Source organism: Myodes glareolus, chromosome 22 (assembly GCF_982192425.1).
Source record: "Myodes glareolus chromosome 22, mMyoGla1.1, whole genome shotgun sequence".
Classification (NCBI taxonomy): domain Eukaryota; kingdom Metazoa; phylum Chordata; class Mammalia; order Rodentia; family Cricetidae; genus Myodes; species Myodes glareolus.
In genome coordinates, this window is record NC_142047.1 from 53176356 (window position 1) to 53203511 (window position 27156).

General features: G+C 39.9%; 1 protein-coding gene across 1 annotated transcript; it reads right to left on the bottom strand.

Moving 5' to 3' along the window:
- Positions 1 to 5277: 5277 nt before the first annotated feature.
- Positions 5278 to 23198, bottom strand: LOC146890203 (uncharacterized). The gene is given in 5 exon segments (XM_087900575.1): positions 5278 to 12388; positions 12390 to 13848; positions 15014 to 15074; positions 15270 to 15396; positions 23065 to 23198. Coding segments are annotated over 5 exon segments (1734 nt in total). The 5' UTR covers positions 23092 to 23198; the 3' UTR covers positions 5278 to 12328.
- Positions 23199 to 27156: the final 3958 nt, after the last annotated feature.

Genomic DNA, 27156 nt, shown 5'->3' on the forward strand with positions numbered 1-27156 from the left:
AATTGGTGGAATAAAAGGATGGAAAAACAGAGCTTATTTTACTTACTGGCATCAGTATGGGTGGATTCCTCACCAGTGTCCATCTCAGGCCTCCCTCGATGTTCTTCACTTGAATCCATTTTATCAGGACCAGTAGGGCCTGGCTCCACTGGCCGAACAATCAGCTCCCGCACCCAGATGGGCTTTTTGGTTCCTGAAGGGAAGACACAAATGGCTCCCCTCACCCTACCCAACATGGGTGTGGGTGATTGCCATTGTCCCGTGATACTATCCTTCCATTTAACCCAACCCAGAGATTGGGAAGGTTTCTGCCAATGTCTTTCCATTGCTGATAGACCTTGTTTATCTACTGTTAAAATTTTTAAATGTATAAAATTATAGATAACTGATTATTTGGGGAGGTGATATACTCCCCCTTCTTTATTTTACAAAAAAAAATTGTTTAAGGGTAGCATGCGTGCACTCCACTATGGCCTGTCCTGTGGGATTATGTGGAATTCCAAAGGTATGTGTAATTTGATGTTCTTGGCAAAAATTTGCCAACCATTGGCTGGTATAAGCCGGTCCATTGTCCATTTTGAGAAAATCTGGGATGCCCATATAGGCAAAAGTCTGTAGACAATGAGCAATAACATCCTTAATCTTTTATCCTGAATGTAGAGAGGCATAAATTACCTTGGAATAAGTGTCTATAGAGACATGTAAAAATTTAAGTTTGCCAGCTTGAGACAAATGGGCAACATCCATCTGCCAAAGGTGGTTAGGATGGAGGACTCGAGGATTAACACCTTCATTTGGGGCATTATGAAATGGAGCATAAGCTGGACATTGGGATGTGATTTGAGTAGCTGTGGCTAGAGTACAGCCATAGTGAAACTTTAGAGAAGAGGCATTTAAATGATACTTTCCATGAAGATGATGGGCTCGTTGTTCCTCAGAAAGGAACAATGTCATTGGGTGGGTGAGGGAATCTGCAAGCTTATTTCCTTCTGTCAAGGGCCCTTGCCAAACGGTATGGGCCCAAATGTGGCCAACAAAGGCAGGAAGCACTCTTTGGCATTTAAGACTTTGCAGCTGAACCAAAAGGTGGAAAACCTGAGAGGTAGGTAATATGTATGGCAAGGTTTTCAATGGCCCAACAATCCTTGCCACATATATACTATCAGTGAACAAATTGAAGGGTTGATCCTTGAAAAGAGAAAAGGCTATAAGGTAGGCCGTGAGTTCTGCAGCTTTGGCAGAAATTGGACCTAGGGCCTGCTTTTCTTTAATTGAACCAGAGTCCACCACTGCATAGCCCTTGGAAGAATCATCAGTAAACACTGAGCGCACTCCCTTAAGGGGGGATGTTTTAATAATTCTTGGAAAGATAACAGGATGATTCTTTAAAAATGAAATTAAATGAAAATCAGGATAATGGTGATCAAAAATGGCTCCAGTGGTTGCAATGAACAAGGTCCATCCATCTTGAACCCTCTGTAGCCTTGCTATTTCCTCTTTTTGATAAGGGATTAGAAATTTACTTGGGATCCTGCCAAAAACTTGTAAACTAAAATCATATGCCTTCCATAGGAGCTGTAGCACCATTTCATAATATGCGGTCACTACCTTCTTAGGGGAAGAGGGTAAATGTAGCCAATAAATGGGTCCCCCTTGCCAAAAAACACCAGTAGGTGAAAATTGTGATCTTGGAATGAGCCCCTAAATTCTGAGAGGAAACTCTGTCCCGTGACTCATTTCCCCCTCCCTGTCTGGAGGCTTTTTCTTTTTAATCTTCCTCTCCTCTACCTTACCGGGCCTCCCCTTAGCAGGCTGAGGGACTGGTTCTGCCTCTGTGTCAGAGGCCACATCAGAACAAAGGGAAGCCTTAGTCTCACTATCTTGAATCTCAGATAACACCTCTTTTGTTGCTTCCAAAGCCTGCTTAACCCGTACTTTCTCTGTAAGCAAAGCATCCAAATCAGTCTCCAAAGGGAGAATGTGGCAATTGGCAGGACTTCAGGCCCCTCCTTTCTCAAAGTTTTTTGAAGATCCTCGCAAACCTGTTCCCATACAGAAATATTGAGGGCGCCACTGGTGACGAATCAGGGACTCCACATTTCTATAGTTTTAAGAAAAACATCTAAAGTCTTAGTTTTTACAGCTATTCCCTGCTCTTTCAACAACCTCTTTAACTGAAACTTTAACTCTGATTTACATGGGATATTTCCCATTGCTTAATTATCTCTTAATTACCTTAAATATCTCTTATCCTTTAATTATCTCTTGATCCCTAATGTATCCTGGCCGGCTACAGAATGACCTGGTCCACTAACTTCTCTTTCCAATCTCGGGGGGGGGCTCCAATTACCGTGCCAGTGCGGCCTGGAACAGGAGTCTCAGGGGAGGGTGTTCAGGTTGAATGAATTCACAGAGCACGAGATTCAGGTGGAACAGCTTCTTTATTGTTCTGCTGGGGCTAGCTTTTATACCATGGCACCAAAAGAGTAGGGGGTTGCAAAGGGACTGTCACCTGACCCCAGTAGGGACTGTCACCTGACCCCAGCAGGGATCAAGGAATGATCACATGCACTCAAACTTCCTTACCCAACTCCAAGAGCAGAGGGAAGTTTTTATGTTTTTTTGCAGATAAGCACCTCAAATGGGGGCAGGGAAATGTAATTTGGGGCTGCAATTCCCACAGATATAAGAGCAAGTGGTATGTGGGAGGAGATTGGAGGAGAAAAGGGAACGGAAGTAATGAAGGAATTGTATTTTTATTTCAAATAATATTAACTAGGAAAGAAGAACAATTCAGATCTTTATCAATCCAATGTGTATGTATGTCTCATATAGGAAGGGGAACCTCCTTCATACATAATGATTAAGGACATGGCTCAACACTCACTGTACACAGTTCCTTATGCATAACTGAAAATCCAGAGTGTTAAAGAAATCTTTGGGATTTTGATTGCTAATTCAGCTTCTGTAAGCAACTACATGTATCCTCTCTGGGCCACATGTCTTTTTTGGTGACTTGATTTTTAAATAATGAGTACAAATCAAATATATGCATATGAAATATTTTCATCTTTTAATATTGAGTTTCCTAAAAATAGTACAAGATGAGGATAGGGTGATGGACCAATGGATGCCTTAGTTTCCTTTCTGTTGCTATAATAAAAAAGCATGACAACAAACAACATGAAGAGGAAAGGGATTATTTGGCATCTATATTCCGGGTCACAATCCACTGAGGAAAGTCAAGACAGAAACTCAAACAGGAACTCAAGCAGGAGCCATGGAGAGTTAGTTGTTTGCTAGTTTGTCCCTCATGACTTTGTTAACCTTTATTCAGATACATCCCAGCACTGTCTGCCCAGAGGAAGCACGGTCCATCCTGAACTGGGTCCTCACACACCAAACATTACTGCCAGAAAATCCCCCAAACACTCGCCTACAAGCAATTTGATGGAGATGCTTCCCAACTGAAGTTCCTCTTCAGTGCCCTGGTGCTATTCACTTGGAGGGAGAAAACAGATAACAGAACAGAGTGATGGGCAGGCAAGAACTGGGAAAAGGCAAAAGCTAACATCTTTAGCATGTTACATGACACCTAAGGTACCCAGAAAACTTAAGAGGCACAACTGAGTCAATGTCTATGTAGTGAAATGTGGACATACTTACAAAGGTGCATATGGATTGAAGATGGTAAATATCTGTAAAATTCAATAAACTTATTCTTTTACGATGCAAGCTTATTCGAATGATGAATATTTAATGTAAAAGCAAGGGAGAAACAAACCAGAATATCCAGCTATTCAAGTAGCTAGGTACATGACCCTGAAAGCCTGAATGCCTTTGGTTTACTAGACTTTGCCACGTGTCTACTAGCTTATCTCTCCTTCCCTGTGAGACACTTTGTTCTATATGAGATGCAGAGCTGCAGTGTAGTTCTTTTTTTTAACTTTTTTAAAAAAAGATTTACTTATTTATTTATTATGTATACAACATTCTGCCTCCATGTATGCCTGCAGGCCAGAAGAGGATGTCAGATCTCATTAGAGATGGTTGTGAGCCACCACGTGGTTGCTGGGAATTGAACTCAGGACCTCTGGAAGAGCAGTCAGTGCACTTAACCACTGAGCCATCTCTCCAGCTCCCAGTGTAGGTTCTTTGCATGTCAACTGTAAACTCCTGGGCCTTTATTTTTACTATTATTCATGTTCAGCATTGTTGAATGAATTATTGATGGTGTTAAAGCATGTTTGCTTTGTAGTTTGCGATCTTCAGAGTCTAGTTTATTTAAATAATGATGATGCCTGGTGAGTGTATTCTTGGGACCGGGATCATGGAGGAAATGCAAGTTATTTTCATGAATGGGATTTTGAGATGGGTTGGAAAATATCTATCCTACTGCAGGGATGGCCTGTCTGTGGAAGCCCACGTGTGACTCAGTTTCCTTCTGGAGTCATTTCTGACTTAAATTATTTGAGTTGGAGCTTGCCTGTTCTTCTTTTTCTATTAACATTGAGGGCTGTAATGACTGTGTTAACCCATAGAAAAGGTATTTTTGTCCAGATGAAAAAGCACATTTTTCTATTAAGATTTTGGCTGGTGTATACCAGCTGGAGGCACACCTCCATAAAGATTAGTAGCTGCTTGCTACTAGATGAATTCTTGTAATGAGATAATGCACCTGCTTGAGCTTCCTCCCAAGGAAGGAGCAGGGAGGTGGTCAGCTGGCTGTGCTGCTCTTTGTTCTGTCTTTGGCCTGCAGTATATGTGCTGCCTGAGAAATTAACTCGGGGCTGTTTGGTATTGACCATCAGTCCTCCTGCTATACCCTATGTTTCTGTCTGCATTTCTCTTCATCAAACATTTCCTTAGCCTCAGCGCCCCCTTCCAGGGAACCTCAGCTGATTTCTGCCAGAGTGGGCCCTGACAGCAGTCCAGATGCAATCTTCCTACACAATCAAATGGGCATTTTCTCAGATCAGAGGGAATAGTTTTACCTGCCAGTGTGCTCACCCTTTAGGTTTTTCAGGAATTGGTGCTGTCAGAACAGACATTACTTTGAGCCTTTTCGTACATGTTCTATGTTATCTCCTTTAAATCTTGCCTGAGAAGTTTGCTAAGACATGCACAGTGGAATGCTCTCAGCAGAACCGACTGCTCCCCCTTCCCCTTTTCTTTTGTAGAGATGTTCCTATTCTGCGCATGTGTATTCTATGCCGCATTTATTCCTTACTTGTTGTTTAGGAAATATTTTCTGCTGAGGAAAAGATGGAAGATTCATTTGATTTGTCTCAGTGTTCTTTATTTGAGAGCTTGTATTTTAAAGGGACTGTAACTTTACAAGACAAGGCACAGAGAAAGCAGAAAGTAATTGTAGTGAACAGTTAGCTACATTTGTCCTTATCTATGCTTAACTCCCCACAAGTCACTATGATATTATTAAGAGCTGAAATAATTTGTATTGGGCAGGAACCTATGACTTCCACATTCAGTGTCTGAGTGATATTTACCAAGGACCATTTACTGAGATAAAGCAAAAATGATAACAGAGCAGACTAGTAGCCAGAAAACTACCACAGGTCAGGGAAGGGCAATGTCTTCAGGTTGTGCCACGAAGTCTGAGGCACCCAGAGCACTTTTAAGGCATAACTTATAATAAGGAAAACATAGATTTCATTGCAAAATGCATATGGTTTCCATAACATATATTTGCAAGATACACCAAGCATAAATGAAAATATGTATGCATGAATATATTTAATATATGTGGGTACATATTAAATATTACTATAGACCTATAGGAATAAAAATAAGGTACTGACATCAATACATTCATCAGCTGAATAGAATTTGAATAGAAGCCTACAGTCTATGTGTATACAACCACCTGATATTTGAAAAAGAGACCAACCACACACCTTGTTGTAAAAACAGCATCTGTAACCAATATTTCTGGTTAAACAGGGAAGATACATGTAGAAGAATGAAACTTAGTTCTAATTATTTCAGCTTCAATAAAACTCAAACCCATAGAAATCAAGGACCTTACTATACGATGTGGTATTCTAGATATGGTAGAGAAAGGATTAGGGAATGCACTTGAATTTAGATGCACTAGAAAGGATTTTCTGAATAGGACCCTGCTAGAACAAACATAAAGATCAAGAATTCAGAAACAGGAACAAATGAAACTGAATAGTTTATGTACAGCAGAGGACACAATAATGGAAGTAAAGAGACAGCCTATAGAATTTGAAAAATCTTTACCAGCTACGTGCCTGACAGAAAGCAGCTATCTAGAATATAAAAAGAACTAAATAACTAATAAATACATAAATAAAAAACAAGGATAAAAGCAATCCAATTAAAAAATGAGGCATGGAACTAAACAAATAGTTCCCAAGAGACGAAAACCAAATGGTCGATAACGTTCTTCAAACCTCAATATTCATAACCATCAGAGAGACAGAGAGAGAGACAGAGACAGAGACAGAGACAGAGAGAAAGAAAGACAGAGAGAGAGAGAGAGAAATTAAAACTACTTTGAGATTCCATCTCACTCCACTCAGAAAGACTAAGTTGGATAAAATTTCAACAAATGCTGGCAAGGATGTGTGGAGAGAACAGGTTTTTGCTGCCAATGGGAATGCAAAACGTGTGTATCCAGCTATGGAAATCAGTGAAGATCTTTCTCAAAAAGCTAGAAATAAGGGGCTGGAGAGATGGCTCAGAGGTTAAGAACATTGCCTGTTCTTCCAAAGGTCCTGAGTTCAATTCCCAGCAACCACATGGTGGCTCACAACCATCTGTAATGGAGTCTGGTGCCCTCTTCTGGCCTGTAGGCATACACACAGAGAGAATATTGTATACATAATAAATAAATATTTTAAAAAAAAGCTAGAAATAAATGTACCACATCATCCTCCTATACCACTGTAGGGCAACTACCCAAGGACTCCACTATATTCGACTACAGAAATACTTGCTCATCCATGGTCATTGCTGTTTTATTCCCATTATGCAGAAAATGGAAACCACCTAGATATGCATGAACTGATGAATTGAACATAAACATGCTGTGTACTTTTGCAATGGAATTTCATTCAGTTAATAAGAAAATTAAGCTATGAAATCACAGGTAGAGGGATAAAGCTAGAAATGGTCATTCCCAGTGAGGTAGCCCAGGCATAGTAAGACAATATTGTAAGTTTTCTTTCATTTGTAGACATAAGCTTTGAATATGTAGATGTGTATGCTTCATTTGGAATACCCATAGAGGTCAGCATTAAACTGACTCCTGATGACTTACCTGTCTCTTCATTAAGTCCAAAGATTGGTGCCTCTATGCTGTCTCTTTCATGGTGATAACCCTCAAAATCACTGCCTGTATTTCAGAACTTGAATGCCATCTGAAGATACCTAGTGCTGTTTTCTGCTACAAACCACAGATGTTTGGATTTCTTTTTATCCCACTTGTTGCTCTTTTTCAATAAATAGCTAAATGATTCATTGGTTATAACCATTCAGTAGAGTAACAAATTTTTTCTAAGAAATCAGCCCTTTCTATTTAATTCTGCCTCACTCAATAAAAAAGATTCTGGGTCAAAATATCAAACAAATAACCTCTAGATTGACTTTTCTTGCAGACATTTTATCAATGAAATCCTATGACCTTGACCTTAACTACAATTCATCCTCCAGGAACTAGAGAAATAGCTGACGACTCTAATAGCTCTGTACACAGGTTTCTATGGCTTTTTCTATCGACACCTGTGATATCTTCCACATTCTTCCAAAAGACAACATTTCCAAGTCCTAGGCAGCAACAAAATCACTTTTGAGGAACCATTTTTCTCCTAACTTGCTTCTCTGTTGCTGTGATGAAATTACCTAACCAAAAAACAACACAGGTAATGAACAGGTTTATTTCAATGAAAACCACAGGATACAGTCCATCACTGGGGGAGCTTAGGATATAAGCTTAAGCTAGGAAGGAAAGGCAAAATCACAAAGAAAGAAGGTTTCCTGCTTTCTCAGTGTCTCACATTGACAGCAGATTCCCACTTGCTTAGTGGTACAGTAACTCTGAGTAGAGGAACCTTCCCACATCACCCAGCAATCAACACAATCTCTCACCGTCACTGCAGTCAACCAGTCTGATATGGTTAAGCCATCAACTGACAGTTCCTCAGATGACTCTAGCCTATGTCATGTTTATAGGTGAAGGAAATGAGGACATAAAGACAATATATGAGTATTTTTAAAATCCATAAGCAATATATTAAACAGATAAACCACTGAGGTAGCAAAATCCTAAATAATGATGATAGCAAAAACTGGAAAACTCAGATATGCCGAGAAATAAGCAGAGGGAAGACTCTAAAATAAAAGGGAACAAACTGAAACTGTTTCTCCTAGACAGTCCCCAAACCAACAAAATCTGAACACACGACATAATAAAGCGAATTTTCAGAATATAGAAATAGGTGAAGGTCCCCCATTTACAGAGAAACTACAATATAGACTATAATTAATAAAACTATACAACAATGATGGCACCAGTGATAAAAGACAGAGCAATAAATATAACACCAACCTTTAAACAAGAACTAAAGATTAAAATCTAAATCAAACAAACTAGGGCCTTCAGTCCCCAGCAGCTTTTTGAGGCCAGAGCAGTGCTCATGATACCAGCAAATACACTGCTTGCTACCCCATAAACCCTTCACGCTTGTCCAACAACTCTAGAGTTCAACCCTGCACCTGGGCCCCAAGTCTCAGGCTATTTAGAAGGTGTCCTTGTCTTTATTAGAGACCAGAAAGGCTCAAGAAACCTCAGGTCAGACACTGCCCATCAGTTGACACTCCTTAAATCCTGCCCAGCAAGCAGCACCAGACAGCACACCTTCCCCTGGGCTCCACACTTGGGCCCACAGCCCCAGCAGTTTTACAGGAGGGAAGGCTGGTCCCAGAAACCCCAGGGAAGACACTGCCTACTGTCCACTGAGCCTGTTTGAGCCTGCTCAAATATCGAAGATGGCACACACCATTCCCCACCCTCACTCTTCACTCCTGATCATGGTCTACACCTTTGGAAGATTTTTACTTTCTCAGATGAAAGGCAAAATCCAGGAATCCAAGGTCTAAAACATCAGAAGACTTCAATCTCACTGGAGCACAGGCCAGATCTAGATTCCTGGTCCTAGGGACACCAGACCATAACAGATCTAGGGACTCTATACTGCACACCCACTCTTGGGCTCCAGATCCTGGTCAACAACTTTAGAAGAGGACTTCAGTTTCATCTAGCAATCCTCATGAAACCCAGAGCAGACACCCCAATGAACCCAAAGAAACACTTGCCACCAGAACTCTTGGTCATTGAGGGCAGAAGACCAGAAAAGAAAGAGAAACCAAGGAACAAAACACTCATGTAACAAAGACAATTTTAGGAATCGACACCTGGACCTAAAATCACCTCAAATACAGATGGGTAAATGTCAGTGGTAAGAACACAAACACAAACAGAAAATGCAATAATGCATTATCAGAGTCTACCTATTCTACAGCAGCAACACCTAAACAATGCAACAGAGCTGAAACTCAAGAAAATGACCTTAAAATTACTTTATGAAGATAATAGAAATCCTCAAGAGGATATGAACAAATCCCATAATAAAGTTGAGGAACAGACAAAGAAAATTTGAAGAAGTCAATAAATCCCCAATAGAAAACCAAAAAAATTAAAGATTTCAAGGTCTACAAATAAATATAGACTTAATAAAGAAAACAAATGGATGGAAACCTAGAAATGGAAAATCTGGATAAATGAACAGGAACTACAGCATCAAGCATCACTAATAGAGTATAAGAGATGGCAGAAAGAATTGTTAAAGACACATCAGAGGAAATTAATTCTTCAATCAAAAAGTTGTAAATTTAAAAAATTCCTGCCACACAATATCCAGAAAATGGTGGGCACTATGAACCAATCAAATATAAGAATAGTAGGAATACAGGAATGAGAAAAATCGAGCCCAGAAATGCAGAGAATATATTTAAACAAAACCAAAAAAGAAAATTTTCCCAATGTACATAACAATATGCTTATAAAGGTACAAGAAGATTACAGAACACCAAATAGATTGGGCCAGAAAAATGAATCACCTCACCACATAATACTCAAATGCTAAGCATACAGAACAATGAAAGAATATTAAAAGCAGCAAGGGGAAAAGTGGAAGTAACAAATAAAGGAAGACCCATTACAATCACACCTAACCCCCAACAGAGACCGTAAAAGCCAAAAGGGCCTAGACTGATGACTTGTAGACTACAAGAGACTAAGGATGTCATCAAAGACTACTATACCCAGCAAAATGCTCAACCATCAGAGATTGGAAAAACAAGACAAGATATTTCATAACAAAGTCAAATTTAAACAGTATCAAACTAAAGCCCAAGCCCGATATAAGTTACTAGAAGGAAAACTCCACTCCACAAAGCTAACTAACCCCATAAACAGAAGTAATAGATAATATCACACCAGCAAAACCGAAAGAGAAACACACACACACACAAAAACACAAGCACACTTTACAACCAACAACAATATAACAGGAATTAACAATCATTGGTCATTGAAATACCTCAATATCAATGGACTAATAACATCAAAAAAAAGAAAAAGAAAAGACACCGGGTGACAAGCTGAATACAAACTCACAAACTAACATTCTACTGTATACGAAAAGCACACCTCAGCATCCAAGATAGACATTACCTTTGATTAAAGGATTGGAGAAGGATTTTCAAGTCAAATGAATCTAAGAAGCAAGCTCGCGTAGCTATCCTAGCATCTAACAACAGACTCTGAAGAAACACAGAGGATAATAGCATATTTGCATCTCAGCTCTGTAACAATTCTAGCAACTAAAAGCTTGGGATTTAAATTTTTCTCCTCCACATAGCAAACAAATGAACATTAGAAAAGCCCTCTGGCTGGGCTGTGGTGGCCTGGTCTACAAGAGCTAGTTACAGGACGGGTTCTAAAACTAAAAAAAAAAAAAAAAAAAAAAAAGCTCTCAGATGGTCATGACTTTCATTATTTCTGTGTTCTGTCTGCCCTTTATTTTCCATTGCTACATGTAGTGTAGACAAGAAGGGTGGAACTAGAACAGCCATCTGACAAATGAGAGATCAGTAAAGATAAAAATCAGAAAGTAACAAAATCAGAAATGATAGGGGGAGATAACAACAGAATAATTTCTTCATATTTCAAAACTCTGCACTCCACAAAATTGGAAAATTTGAAATGGACAACTTTCTGGATAAATATCACTTACCAAAATTAAATCAAGACCAGATGAGCAAATTAGATAGACCTATAATGTCTGCCTTCTGCCACACGGATTATGTCACCTGCTTAACACCATGAACACCAAAAGAATTTCTGTAACTTCACCCTTTCACAGTTACCCTTACTGAAATAGTATGAACACATGCTAATTTATAATAAAAAATGGACCACTTAGATGATGGGCATCCCATTCTATACATTACAGCAGAAACACATCAATCACTAAGTAAAAGCAGAAGAAAAGATGAACAAAAGTGGCAGAAGAAATACAACGAACAAAAAATAATTTTCACTAAAAGGATTTGTCACACATAGAGAAAACTTTAGTATTTCAAAATAGAAAGCACAATACAGTGCTCTTCATCATTGGTCCTGAGTGATCATGGCAATTAATTTACTTCCTTCAAGACTGTGATGCATAATAAAAGAAACAAGAGATTTTTCTTGTTGCTAAAGACTACCGTGATGTCTAAAGTACTCACCAAATAATAACATGAATAGGGTTTTTCTCTTGTATAAGTTTGTTCTTCTTTCCTGAGTTCAAAATGATGTGAGTAGACTTTAAAACATTGACAGGGTTAGACAGTTTAGAAAAGTATATAACCGGGACCGAGGTCTGATTTTTGACAACTTCACATAGAGCTTCATAAATTCATAAACTGATTTTGTCGATGAGTTTTCAGATGGAAACAATATATAAGAAAACATCATGAATCTTGAACAGATTGTTGACACTGTCAAAATTTCCCACAGAATGCTCCTTTATGTAAGGATATAAGTGTGCTGGATAAAGAGTTTACCAAATACTTTACGATAATACACTCTCAGAATTTTTCATAGGCACTCACAGACTACTGTAAAAAACAAAGGCTTCAACAGAGTGATTGTACACAAAAAGGTTAACTCCTGTATAAAGTGCAAAACTTTGCAACACTGACTATATTATTAGGGTATTTCTGCAGCACATCTTTTTCAGATGATTTCAAAGACTGCTGACCAATGCAAAGGCTTTAGCACATTGGTTACATTCTCAGGGTTTCTCTCCAGTATGTGTTGTTTTATGCTTTTGAAGACTACCTTGTTGTGCAAAGGCTTTACCACACTGATTGCATTCATAGGGTTTCTCTCCAGTATGTGTTCTTTTATGTGTTTGAAGATTACTGGGGTGAGAAAAGGCTTTACCACATTGATTGCATTCATAGGGTTTCTCCCCAGTATGTGTTCTTTTATGCTTTTTAAGATTACCTTGTACTGCAAAAGATTTTTTACATTGATTACATGGATAGGGTTTCTCTCCAGTATGTGTACTTTTATGTATTTGAAGAGTATTGTGATGAGCAAAGCTTTTACCACATTGAATACATTCATAGGGTTTCTCTCCAGTGTGTGTTCTTTTATGTGCTAGGAGATGACTATGTTGAATAAAGGCTTTACCACATTCATTGCATTCATAGGTTTTCTCCCCAGTATGTGTTCTTTTATGTCTTCGAAGATTACCTTGTAGTGCAAAGACTTTACCACACTGAATGCATTCATAGGGTTTCTCCCCAGTATGTGTTCTTTTATGTATTTGAAGAGCACTGTGACAAGCTAAGGCTTTACCACATTGATTACATTCATAGGGCTTCTCCCCAGTATGTGTTCGTTTATGTATTCGAAGACTGATCTGATAGGCAAAGGCTTTACCACATTCATTGCATTCATATGGTTTCTCCCCAGTATGTTTTCTTTTATGCATTTGAAGACTATTGTGACATGTAAAGGCTTTATCACATTGATTACATTCATAGGTTTTCTCCCCAGTATGTGTTCGTTTATGAATTTGAAGACCTTTCTGAGAGGCAAAGGCTTTACCACACTGATTACATTCATAGGGTTTCTCTCCAGTATGTATTCCTTTATGTCTTCGAAGATTACCTTGTTGTGCAAAGGCTTTACCACACTGATTACACTGATATGGTTTCTCTCCAGTATGTGTTCGTTTATGAATTTGAAGACCTATCTGAGAGGCAAAGGCTTTACCACACTGATTACATTCATAGGGTTTCTCTCCAGTATGTATTCTTTTATGCCTTCGAAGATTACCTTGTAGTGCAAAGGCTTTACCACACTGATTACACTGATATGGTTTCTCTCCAGTATGTGTTTGTTTATGCCTTTGAAGACCTATCGGATAGGCAAAGCCTTTACCACACTGATTACATTCATAGGGTTTCTCTCCAGTATGTGTTCGTTTATGCGTTTGAAGAACTATCTGATAGGCAAAGGCTTTACCACACTGATTACATTCATAGGGTTTCACTCCAGTATGTATTCTTTTATGCCGTCGAAGATTACCTTGTCCTGGAAAAGATTTACCACACTGATGACATTCATAGTGTTTCTCTCCAGTATGTGTTCTTCCATGCCTTTGAAGATGTCTGTCATATGCAAAGGCTTTAACATATCGATTATAAACAGAAGATTTCTCTCCAGGATGATTTCTTTCTGGTCTGTAAGGATAATTGACACATGCAAAAGTTTAACCACGTTCAATACACCATTGAATCTCTTTATCTCTATGAATGCATTTTATAATTTAGTCCAATTGTAAAGAGGACTTACATCTTAGTGCTCTATTACTAGGTTTGTACTCATGTTGTTCCCCTTCATTTTGGGTTGTTTTGCATCTTTGAAGATGCTTCTGATGGAAGGATACTTTAATGAAGAGTTCACATTTATAGAATCTTTTCAATAGGAGATTTTTCACATATTTGTAGAAAAATGGAAAAATTCATATATAGACATACGGTATAGAAAGTAAGGTTTCTTGGGAGCTGGAGAGATGATTCAGGGATTAAGAGCACTGACTGCTCTTCCAGAAGACCCTAGTTCAATTCCCAGTATCTATATGGCATCTCCAATGTGTCTCAAATTCCTGCCTAGGGCATCCAACACACTCACACAGACATACACCAGGTAAAACACCAATGCACGTAAAATAAAAGTTAAAAAAAAAAGAAAGTGAGGTTTCTTCATAACAACTGCCTCTTGGCTCTTGACTCTAACAGCCTATCACACTAAACTCAGCACAGTCACAGCAAGATTATGAGCAACACTAGATTACTATGGACTGTTTGCTTACTAGAAGGTTAGAGGGATGGACTCATTACCTTTTCAGAATGTTTACCTTTTGGGGGGCTGGAGAGATGGCTCAGAGGTTAAGAGCACTGACTGCTATTCTTCCAGAGTTCAATTCCCAGCAACCACATGTTGGCTCACAGTATTGAGATCTTCTGCCTTCTTATGGCCAGCAAGCATATAGACAGATAGAACACTGCATACTAAATCAATAAATCTGTTTTAAATATAGTTTACCTTTTGTAATATGAGTGGTGAGAAGTTAATGGACTAACAGTTCTACCAAACAGCTCTCATTGAGCTGTGATTCAAATGGTGATATCTGTTTAGGCATTGTTTCTGGTCTTCTTTCTTAAAAAAATGCCTTGCAAATGCAATTCATCTACTTGAAATTGAGGTATATGATTTTCTGAGAATTTAATAATCATCATCCACATGAGGCTGTTCTTATTTATACTGTTCTTTAGTGTAAAATCTCCAGAACACATTACAATTTCTTCAGAGGAACATTTGTATCAGTTTGGGAATGATAATTACCTCTCATGACTTTTAGAACTTTGACAGTGTTCTTTAATATTACGGTCTTTCCAAGTGTATCCTACAAGAGTTGAAAACATATGATATATTATTAAAAATTGTGTAACATTTAAATTACTATCATCAGTGAACCTTAGAACTATGACGGATTTATTCACCTCATTCTTCTTTCTCAATCAAATTACAGAAGAACATGAAAAAAACCAAGGAACACTTGTCTCCTTATTGAAAACCATGATGGAACATTCAGTTTTACCTAGGATAGTGAGGCTGTGGTAGATGTCCAGCATCACATCTTTGTAGAGATTCCTCTGTGAAGGATCCAGCAATGTCCACTCTTCCCATGTGAAGTCAACATGCACATCATCATAGGTCACTGCATTCTGAAATGACACATACATGTGTACAACCGGAAGTATGTTAATGGCAACATTGAAAATATACACTTCTTTGACAGTATAGTCATATAATTCTTGTACTCCTTATACTTATTCCATTAAATAGACATTATAATGTAATCACCAAGTCACTTTGGAAAAAAACTGAATGGAAGGTTCACCTCTCTCATTACTGTACCCTGTGTAAGGGATATCATCTTGTAAGCGAAACGACTATTAAAAAACAGAGAGAGACCAGTAAATAGATAACAGTATAGCAGACACAGGAGAGAAATTATATCAACAATTGGTAGATACAGAAAAGAAAACAAAAGGGACAGCCTGTGTCTATTGGCTCATGACTTTAAACACTGCAATCAGAAGTCAGAGGGAGGTAAATCTGCCTTGGAGTTTAATGCCAGCCTAGTCTATTCAGTCAGTTCCAGGACAGCCAGAAGTACATATTACAACCCCATCTCCCATGCAAAAATCAGTCAAGCAAACAAAAAATAGACAGAACTCAGTAGTATCTTACTGACATTGCTACAAAGAGTTCCGCATTCATCTTCCAGAAACCCAAACTTCTCCACTCTAACCTGTAACATCAGTAAGATTTTACTAAAAGGCACTACGTGTTTTAAACAGTTACAAGTGGACAGTTGGAAACATTACCAAATTAGATGTGGACAATAAATAATCAACACAGAGTCAAAGAGATATCTCATTAGTCAAGAGCTCTTGCTCGTCTTGCATATAGGAGGGCTCAGTTACTATTATTTGTTTCTGGGAACATAACTATCAATTATTCAAGTTCAGGGTTTTTGAAAATATCTTTGATTATTGTGAGGATCAGGTACCTGAGTGATGCATGTCCATGCTTATAGGTGAAATAAGAATTTTCATTAAAAAATTAAAAACAAAAGCAACAGGCAGGAAGAAGGTGATGTATGTGCAATCCAGTGAATCAGAAGGCACAGGCAGTATTTTTGTCATGAATACATGCCATCCTGGGAAACCAAATGATAACTTCTGCCAAATTTGGAAATTCAAAGTATAAGTGCAACTCAGATTAACAGCAAATGCTTGACATGGTCAAAACCCTACATTCCAGACATATCAGACAATAAGATGAAAAGAAAAAGCCAGGAATGTTGGCCCACTTTTAATCCCGGGATTTGGGATACCAAGTCAAGGGGATCGGTGAGTTTGAGGTCATTTTGGAGCCAGCTGGGTGGACAGAGTTACTGTCAAGACAGCTAGGGCTGCAAAGAAAATCCTTATATTGAGAAACAAACAAACAATTAAAAAACAGAAAGGGTAGCAAACTTGCTTAGCATTATATAGCAGTTGCTTCTCCTATATCTTACACGATGTAGAGATAGAGTCTTTAATGGTGGTGGAGGCATGACAGCACAAGAAGGAAGCTGGGTGATTAGTATCAACTGCAACACAGTAGACACAAAGGACAGGAAATGAACTAATGCTGTAGAGACCCATATCACTCTCCCATGAGGAAAACCATCCAGAAAGTCTCTTCCTAATAAAAGGTTCACAAGCAATTGAAAGAAAGTGACCAAAAAAAAACCCATATGTTCAAATATATCATTATCTGGTAAGTTTTAGATTCAATCAACTACATAGTCTCATTATAGGCTAATGGTTATCCATGAAGAAAATACAATTAGTCACTTCAATGATCCTCATCATCTGCAACAACCCCTACACTGCTCCAATGTCCCAAGTCTCTCCACACACACAAGACATCTATTGACAGTAACATCTTGTAAATCAGAAAACAAGTTACATCTTTCCTACACACAATTGCACAGCACACTATTCATATTCTGAAAGACAGTAATGGAGATACAATGAGGAAAGACAGGCCCAAGGCAAGACCAAAGCATAGTAGCCTCACTAGTTCGCCATAAAAACCTGGCTGTAGTGGTGCACGCCTTTAATCCCAGTCCTAGAGAGGAAGATATAAAGGGGTGAGACAGCTCTCAGACAGTGTCATTCTGGAATTCCTGGAGGCAGGATCACCATTTCAGACTGAGGTAGAGGTAAAAGCCAGTGACTGACTGTTTTGCTTTTTTGATCTTCAGGTTGAACCCCAATATCTATCTCTGTTTTTCTATTAATTGTGCTACGGGCCTAGGATGGATAAGGTAGTTATCTGAGCATAAGACAGTGAATAGGCAAGAGGAAATGCAGGAAACAATCTTTGCCCACGAAATTTCCTTTTAGTGACCAGCTTGAATTTCTATCCTAAACTCCCAAAATGGCAGACTATAACCCAAAAGAATCAGCCAAATAATCCTGTTTTTGCCTGGAATCCTTTGGTTAATCGATTTAATCACAGCAACAGAGAAGCAAGTTAGAACAAAAACAGGACACCGAACCTGAATTTGTTCCTAGGGAAAGCCAGGGAATGTTGTCTTTCAGAAGAATGTGGGAGATATCAAGACTTTAGTTGGCGAAAATCATAGAAAGCTGTGCACAGAACTTAATTATCTGTTCTTTCTGGACCAGGAAGATGGGGATATTGAGAGTAATGGCTGAAGGTGGAGATAGAGATGATAGGATTTCAGTCAGAACTAGACAGACTCCATAAGAGTTTGAGCTAGAGGTCATTTCTGTGGTATTTTGGCTCCAAAGTCTATTTTTAATTCTGTCTATATCCTAGAAACTAAAAGAGCATACTGAATAAGTAGTGGGCTAATTTCTTCTTTTCTTTATTTTTTTTTTGAGACAGGGTTTCTCTGTAGCTTTGGAGCCTGTCCTGGAACTAGCTCTTGTAGACCAGGCTGGCCTAGAACTCAAAGAGATCCACCTGCCTCTACCTCCCAAGTGCTGGGATTAAAGGCATGGGCCACCACTGCCCGGCTCTGTTGGCTAATTTCTTAAATGAAGTCGTGAATCTGTTGAATGGTTATTACTGATGGCTCATTCAGTGAAAAATTTCAGAAATGGCAAGTGTTTCAACTGTGGTAAATAAGGTCATCTAAAAAGGGATTCCTAGTGAAGCTCATTGGGATACCAAGCCATTGACTATACATTTGACTCACACTTGCCCTGACTGCAGGATATGTTAGGTCAATGGTGGCTCAGAGCTTCTGTATTGGCCAACCAATGACTGGTCTAATGCATAAGATGTGAAAGAAAGCCCATACCTAACACTGCCACGATGGCCAGCACCCAGAACTTGGATGTTCAGAGAATTAGAGTAGAACCAAGATATGACTAAGAAAAAAAAATCAATGAAATGATGTGTACCTAAATTCTCCTGTAATCATATATTGGTGCCTAGCCCAACAGTCGTCAGAGAGGCTTCTTCTGATTGCAATGGGAGCACACGCACAGACCCTTACCCACACCCAAGCTCTGGGAGTCCTGCGGAAGTAGAGAATGGTTGTAGGGACAAAATGAAAGGATCAAACCTAGTAATAATAGGAATAAAAGGAGAAGAATCACAGTTCAAAGGCCCAGAAAACATTTTCAAAAAAATTGATAATCAAAAATTTTCCTGGGGGGCTGGAGAGATGGTTCAGAGGTTAAGAGCATTGCCTGCTCTTCCAAAGGTCCTGAGTTCATTCCCAGCAACGACATGGTGGCTCACAACCATCTGTAATGGGATCTGGTGCCCTCTTCTGGCCTGCAGGCATACACACTGACAGAATATAGTATTCATAATAAATAAATAAATATTTAAAAAATAATTTTCCTGGGCTCGAGAGATGGCTCAGCGGTTAAGAGCACTGACTGCTCTTCCAGAGGACCCGGATTCAATTCCCAGCACCCACATGGCAGCTCACAACTGTCTGAAAACCCAGTTCCGGGGGATCTGACACCTTCACACCAATGCACATAAAATAAAGTTAAATAAACCATAAAAAATATTTTAAAAAAATTTCCTAATGCAGCCCACAAAATCAACTAAGCAGAGATCATAGAGGCTCACAGAAACAGAAACAGTAATCACAAGACTGCAGGGGTTTGAACATGGATCTCTGCATACATGTTATGGTTTGGCAGCTTAGTGTGGGTGGAGGCTGTTCATTCAGTCTTGGTCACAAGAAATAACCACATAGAAACTTTATTAATTAAAACACTGCTTGGCTTATTACTTATGCATATTTCTAGCTAGCTCATCTTAGGTTTACCCATTTCTATTAATCTGTATATTGCCACATGGTTGTGGCCTATTCTCTATCTGCCTGGAAGGCCCACCTTGCCATTTTTGGCCCTGTGATAGGCCAAAAGCAGCTTCTTTATTAACCAATGGTATTTACAGAATACAGAGGGGAATCCCACATCAGTTTGATGTTTTTGTGGGACCTCTAACAGTGGGTGAGGAGGTGTCTCTGACTCTTTTACTTATTCTTGGAAATCTTTGCCTCCTACTAGGTTGCTTCATCCATCCTTGATATAAGGGCTTATGACTGGTCTTATTGTACCTTGTTATACAGGATTTTGTTGATATCCTTGGGATTTCTGTCATATTCTGAAGAAAAATCGAGAAGTGGATCTGGTGGAAAGAGGAGCAGTGGAGAGGACAGGGAATAGTGGAAGGAGGGGAAATTCCATTTGGGATGTAGTGAATAAGATAGAATAAATTTAAATAAAAAGAAAGAAAGGAATGTGGACACAGTGAGTGAAGACTGGACCAACACAAGACTAAAACTCAGTAGGGCAAACAACAAATCCTGTAGCTCTGTCTCAGACAGGAGGGTCTTCATTCTCAAAGGACTTATATAAGTATCCCTGAAAATTTACATACATGTCTCTCCTTTGCTACTTCTACTCCCTGTATGCAGCTCTCCATAGCAGACGTCCCATAGCTTGGGTATCTCAATATCCCATCATCTCAACATAATACAACCCTTCCTTCATCTCCACAGCTTCACACAATGAACTCTAAGTCTCCTCACTGAATTTCTATTCCAAACTTAGATAGGTGCAAAATGGGTGAACTAAATAAAATCACAGAGGAAGAACCTATGACCAATAAATTCTGTATCTTTCTTATATCCAGAACTAGGACAACATGGGTTATGCCCCAAAATTTGGCTTCTAAGTAGTGATGGAAACTACCGTGCTTGGACCAGAGTTGTAGCAGGCTCTGTACGAAGTTGCCTTTTGGGATTAGGAATCAAGTTGCCTATTTCTTTGTTAAATTGAAGGATTTGATAGATGGAATCTTTCCCTTATGTTCCCTGTCTATGCTTCATAGATTAAAAAGGGCCTTTGCTGGCCAGTGCTCATCCTATGCATTGGGGTTCTCGACTTTGCTAGTTACAGAAAAGGACTGGAAGAGGAGGGTGTCCCAACAAACTGGAGTAGTGGAGAGGATACCTAAACTAAACTACTAAACTACCCTACCCATGTCATCAGACTGATGACTACTCTCTTCCAGTGCTTGATGGGGCAGATGCAGAGATCCACAGATAAACACTAGGCCAAACTCCTGGAGTCCAGTCATAGAGAGGGAGGAGTGGGAGTATGCTAGGGAGAGAAAACTGGAATTGGTATGTAAAATAAGACAGTAAGAAAGAAAAAGAGAGACAAGAAAGAAAGGAGGGCGGGAACGAGGAATGGAAGGAAAGAGGGGGAGGCAGGCAAAAGAAAGAATGAATGAATGAAGGGATTATGGAGAAAATATAAAGAAATGGCAATTAGAACATTGATGGAGCATCTCAAATTGGTTACCTGACTCCACACTGCTAATATCAACTACTGCCAAAGCAGGGAAGCTCTCCCCTCCTTCCTGTCATTCCCTTTCTGTACTGTGCCTGCATCAGCTTCAGAGTTCATCAGTGAACTCAGTTCCTGCACACGTCCTTCTTCATCTGTAACTCCCCAGGAAAAGTCAGAGAGGCTGTAGGACACCATTCCCTGGTCTCTTATCCTTCTCACTGACCAGTCAAGGCCCAGCCTGGAAGGAGCTGGAGGACTGTCTTCTCAGAACTGGGCAACAGAGCCAGGATTAGGTGTTCAAAGCAATTCTCAACTTCGTAGCTCAAGGCAAGACTGGGCTACAGAGGTTATTGCTATAAACAGAAATAAATCAACAGATTTGAAAAAAAGGGAATGAAATTCTTACTGATCAGGAAACACTGGAGAACAGAAAGAAATAGACAAAACAGCACTAATGCACATAAAGAAAATGTTAAAAATGAAACCAGTAAGTGACTTTTAAAATGATAAAAATAGAATAAAAAACATAGCTATACTGACTTTGAAAAAGAGTAGGCCCTTCCCTAGTAGAAGAAAGGCCATTAGTAAGAGATTGATCTTGCCTATGTGCACATGTTGGCTGCTGAAATCTGTAACATGACACTCAGAGCTACGGCCATGCTTGTTACTCAAACCTCTAAGCTGACTTAAATGTGTGGGACAGGACTGAACATTTTGTACAGAGTTCCCTCATAGCAAATCCAATATTCATCGCCTCAAGGTAACTTTCTCCAATGGTGTAGTCACCCATGTGGCCAGTCTTTATTCATATGACATGAACTGACACATGCTGGGCAACTACAGACTTACTCCTCCTGCCACACTCAGGGTCTTTTTCATAATGTAGACTCCAGCAGCTACTGTCTGCCCTGTTTCCCCCTGCAGCGTACACAAACTATTCCTCCTATTCTGGTTCGAAGGCCCCTTGTGGAAATCATTCTCCTGTTACTGCAATGGACAGTCTCATTGTCACAGTCTCTGTGACTCATACATGCAGGTAGAACATTGTATATGTAATAAATAAATCTTTAAAAAAAATGTTCCTTTTCCCTTCCTGAGGGCTAGAGGAAAGCCTTCCTTGACCAGGCCAGTCCTTAACAGGACAGGGTCTTACTTTTCAAATTCTTGTCCCCTGCTGTCATGTTTCACCCCCGTCTGAACTGTGCTTTTCTCAAGGACAAAACTGGAACTTCAAGGCACACCAGGCCACAGGTCAGCTGTAACCCTGTGGTGCTGCCTTAAGCAGCTTGTTAGAATCCTCTTTGAGATGGAAATGGGCCTAGAGGCTGGTTACCAGTCAGGGGTGTCTCCTTTGGAAGGATTTAGAGCCAAATGTCTGGATCATCCCGTTAAAAAAGTATGCTTCTCTCTCCCAGGCCCGGTTAGCATATACTTATGAGTGGGGTATTTTAGAAGCAACCCTCCCGCAGCTATATTCTACTTTGAGACTTACTACCTATCCAGCATTATTAAGTTCTTAATGTCACCAAATCTTACTCTTAGGACATCACAATAAAGTAGTGGAGTGCTACCCGACACACGAGATGCCTTTTACAACCTCCACAAAATTAACTGTAAATGAACCTTACATGTAAAGGTTAATAGCAAAGTGCTGAACATCTAGAACATACTAGAGAAACCAGGCCTCTCCGAGTTAGGCAACCCGCCTTTCATGGCTGCACCAAAAGTTCATTGTTGTTGACTCCAAACACGGTCCCACACACAGCTCCCTGCTCCCGTCGCTCTGCATAGGTGCAGCTCATAGAGCACCGTTACTCACAGGACTGTGCCTGGGTCCAGAGAGCAGCAGGGACCGCATGGGAGCTCACAGGACACGGAATGTGACTGCAGATTCCCACCCGGCCCTGAGGACCTGCCACGAGGGATCCTGGATCTCTGCATCTGATCTTCGCGATCTGGGGACAGCAGCCCCTCGCTCACCATGTTGTGGCTTCCCGGCTCACCCATGCTCCTCTCCCAGCTCTCTGCAGCAGCACTGTCAGCACAACAGGCGAAAACTCCGGACCCAGGTCCTCGTGCATATCTCAGCGAACACCGCCGCTCCCGGAAGGGCTCCACACGACTTCTGACTGGAAGTTCGACCTGGGCGCTCTGATTGGTTGGTGAGGCTTGAGAGACAAGAGTCCCACCCCTCAGGTTATCTAGTGCTTAAAGGCATAGCTCCATAGATTCCTCAGGCTACCTTCCACCCCTGACCTCAGAGCACACCAGGCCGGCAGAGATTTGCATTTCAATAAACGTAGCCCTTTGCTTCAATTGCAGACTCTGCAAACTCCCTGCACTCCACAGGCATGCCCCCTTCTTCCTCCCTCATGAGGTGTGAACATCTTTCACAGCCCTTTCCTCCAGGTGGAGTGCACGGATTCCCTGTCCCACAGGTGGAAGGGTGCCAGTATATTAGTAATTCTAAAGAGAAATTTAAGGACACAAAAGATCTTTGTTCCGTGGCTTTACTAAGAGGTCAGGTGAACTGAAGGTACTTTTTATGTGAAAAACAGAGATACAGAAGAGATGAACGAGAATCAGATAAGAAAAAAAGATCTGTCTCCCACCACAGGGCTGGATGATGGCTTCAATGTTTTCAAAGTTTTCTTCCGGAATTCAGGGCAAACTCTTGATAAATGAATAATAATAAAAAGTGTAGACTTCGGGTAAATTGAATATTTAGAAAATAATGTAGTTAGGAATATTGTCTTTATGAGTACTAGTCAGCATTTTGAATGATAACCAGCTCATCTTCATCAATGGGCAGGTGAAAGAAAAACACAATTCAAGTTCTCTACATGAGCAGGAATGGTAAAATCAAACTTTCCATGCATTAGAAAGGGGGTTGATTAGAATGTCTCACAAGTTGTGGTCCCACTTGTCAACAATGGCATCTATCAAGGGGAAGTGAAGACTCCAGTAGTTCCTCTGACCATGAGGCTGGATGTCTCAGCTGGTCTTCAGTATGCACCAAAGTTCCAAAAAGTAGGCTCTAATGCTAGTAAAGGGATGAACTTGGTACCCAGAGCTAGGACAAGCAGACAAAGAGAGCTTCCTTCTTCAGTACCTTCTTCAGTACCATTTATATGTGTAGGCTGCTATCAGAAGGTGTGATCCAGATTAAATGTGGATTTTATTCTTTGTTTGATCTTTGTGTGTGTGTGTGTGTGTGTGTGTGTGTGTGTGTTTGACACAAGGTTTATCTTTGTAGACCTGAAAATCACACTGTAGTTCAGACTGCTCTCAAACTTAGAAAAGTCAACTGCCTCTGCCTCTTGAGTGCTGGGATAAAAGTGTGCACCGACACAAGGTGCTAAAGGTGGATTTCATCAATTCATGTGATTCAGATTAAAAATGGATCTTGTATTTCAAAATCTTTAAGAAAACTCCCTTACAGGTGTACCCAATGCTTAGTGTTTCAGTTATTCCAGAGTTAGTCAGTCAGATTACCAAGAATAGCCATCATGATAGCCACGTCACAGAACTGAGAAGGACTTCTTACCTATAGAAGGCAAGGAAAGTATTGGAGTTGATTCCAAAGCAATGCTTTCCCTAATCAAAGGGAGCGTGGGGATTTCACTTAGGAGTCTGGACATGCGCAGGTAGAGTTCTGCTATTCCTAAGCATTCTGAGTTAGCAAATCCACATCTGACATGATCACGATGTAAATGCAGGGACATGTAGGGGCTTTTGTACCTCAAAGTCATGTGGGAACGTGTCTAAATTATAAAAATAATGGGAAAAAGTGCCTCCAACATATTCATCTCATACCACAAGTTATTAGCTGAAAATCAAGTAAATGACTCTTGAAAATCAGATTGCTTTGAAGCCTGTACTACATGTTAACCTTTGTCTTTGATCTACATGACAGCTGTATCTGTATCAATTTCACAGTTCCTGCTGATACAAAAGTCATACAACACTGTTATGAGTCTGTAAGGACAAGTCTAGGAGAAACAACACAAGTAGAAATATGTGCAGTTATGATAAGAGTGATGTAATAATGTAGATAGGCAGACAGGAGTGTTAATCGAGAGTGTGATGCATATAGGAATGAGGCAATGCTTAAGAGTGGTATAAATATGAGGCAAAAACTACCAGAAGACATTCTCAAGATGATCTGCTAGAGACTCTGTCGGAGAGGCGCCAGAGAACCTCTACGGCACCGAGAATCAACCAATCAACGAGACACCGAACCAGAGATCTTCCAAAAGCCAGAGAAGTAGCTCTTGCCAGCGGATCAAGACTTGCTGATCCAGAGGTCTACGTCGAGAGCCACGGACCACCATTAGGTTGTATACCCCAATGCCTTATTAGATAGAATATAGTAATGCCTTGCCTAGGATTTAGAAATATATGCTGGCCGAGGAATGTTACCTCGGTGTGATAGGATTGAAGTGGAAGTGAATATGTGCTTCTGTGTAATATTATAATTTTGTTTGTGATAATGATACTTGCTTATTGGCTTGCCAGAACGATTATAAGATCTTGAAGTGCCTATACAATAAACTTAGTTCAGACAAAGCAGAGAACTGCTATCCTGAGTGTCATTTCCTTGGAGACCTCCAAGTGAGGCCAGAAGGCCCGCTCAGTAGTCTCGCGACAAACACAAATACAGAAATTTAAGGAAAGGTCACCTTACAGCACTCTGGCCACTGCTCTTAGATGTGTGGGTATTCTGAACTCTAATAACTGCAGAACAAAGTTGCTCTTGCCTCTTGAGCAGGCTTGCCTGGAGGAAGGTCACAGCTGCTTCTATATAAGACCAGAAGGAGTTCATTTTAAGTTATCCCTGTTTGCTGTCTGTCTCAGAGTTGTGATACCATTGTAGAAAATCCCATTCTTTCCTTTTTAATTTTTTTTCTAATTTTATTTATATGGTGTTTTTACTGAATATGTCTGTACACAGTACCCACAGAGGCCAGAAGACAGCAGGAGATGCCTGTGACTGGAGTTACAGCAAATGGTTAACTACCATGTGGGTTCTGGGAATGGAACCTCAGGAACAACACCCAGTGGTCTCTCCAGCCCCTCTTTTTTTATTGAATTGCTTTCTTTAACTAAAACATATTACATCAATTTTCCCTTTTAGTCCTCCCGCCATTCGTTTCCACATTCTTCCCTTCTGACTTCTTCTTTGTTATGGATATATGAATAAATGTACTTAGATATATGAATACACCCTGCTGAGTCTGTTTTTGTTATTTGTATGTATATGGTTTAAGGGCTGACCATGTTGTACTTAGGGAGCTCATCCCTGCCTGAGGATAATCCTCTCACCTGAAAGAGAATTCTACTTTTCATTCAGCATGGAGGGTCTGATGCTAACTAGGCTGCCCTGTACAGGAAACGTAATCAAGAACAGAATGTATGGGGCTGGAGAGATGGCTCAGAGGTTAAGAGCCCTGCCTACTCTTCCAAAGGTCTTGAGTTCAATTCCCAGCAACCACATGGTGGCTCACAAACATCTGTAATGAGGTCTGGTGACCTCTTCTGGCATACAGACAGAATATTGTATACATAATAATAAAAAAACAGAACAGAATGTATGGATTGGAGAATACTTTAGCAGTTAAGAGTACTGAAGAATCTTCCAGAGCACCCAGCTTCCATTCCCAGTACATTTAGAAACTCACTACTATATGCAACTCCAGTTTCAGCAGTTCTGACACCATCTCTTGGGCTCCCTGGTCACCTGTCATGAATGGTGTACAAAGACATGCATACAGAAAAAAACATATACATAAAATAGTGACTGATACTAGATTTGTAAGAAACAAAACAAAAGAATCCACCATCACCACAATGACAACAAAAACATAAAAAAGAGATGACTTGCACCATAAGATTTCTTTTTCACACTGTGTGTGGTAGTGAATTCTTTTAATACAAAACTCCAGACACAGAGGCAGGAAGAGAAAGATGAGTCTTAAAACATGAACTACATAGACGAAAGCAACACACACACATACACCATATGCACAATGTTAAAAAATTGAATAACAGAGAGCACAGAAGGTTCAGGAC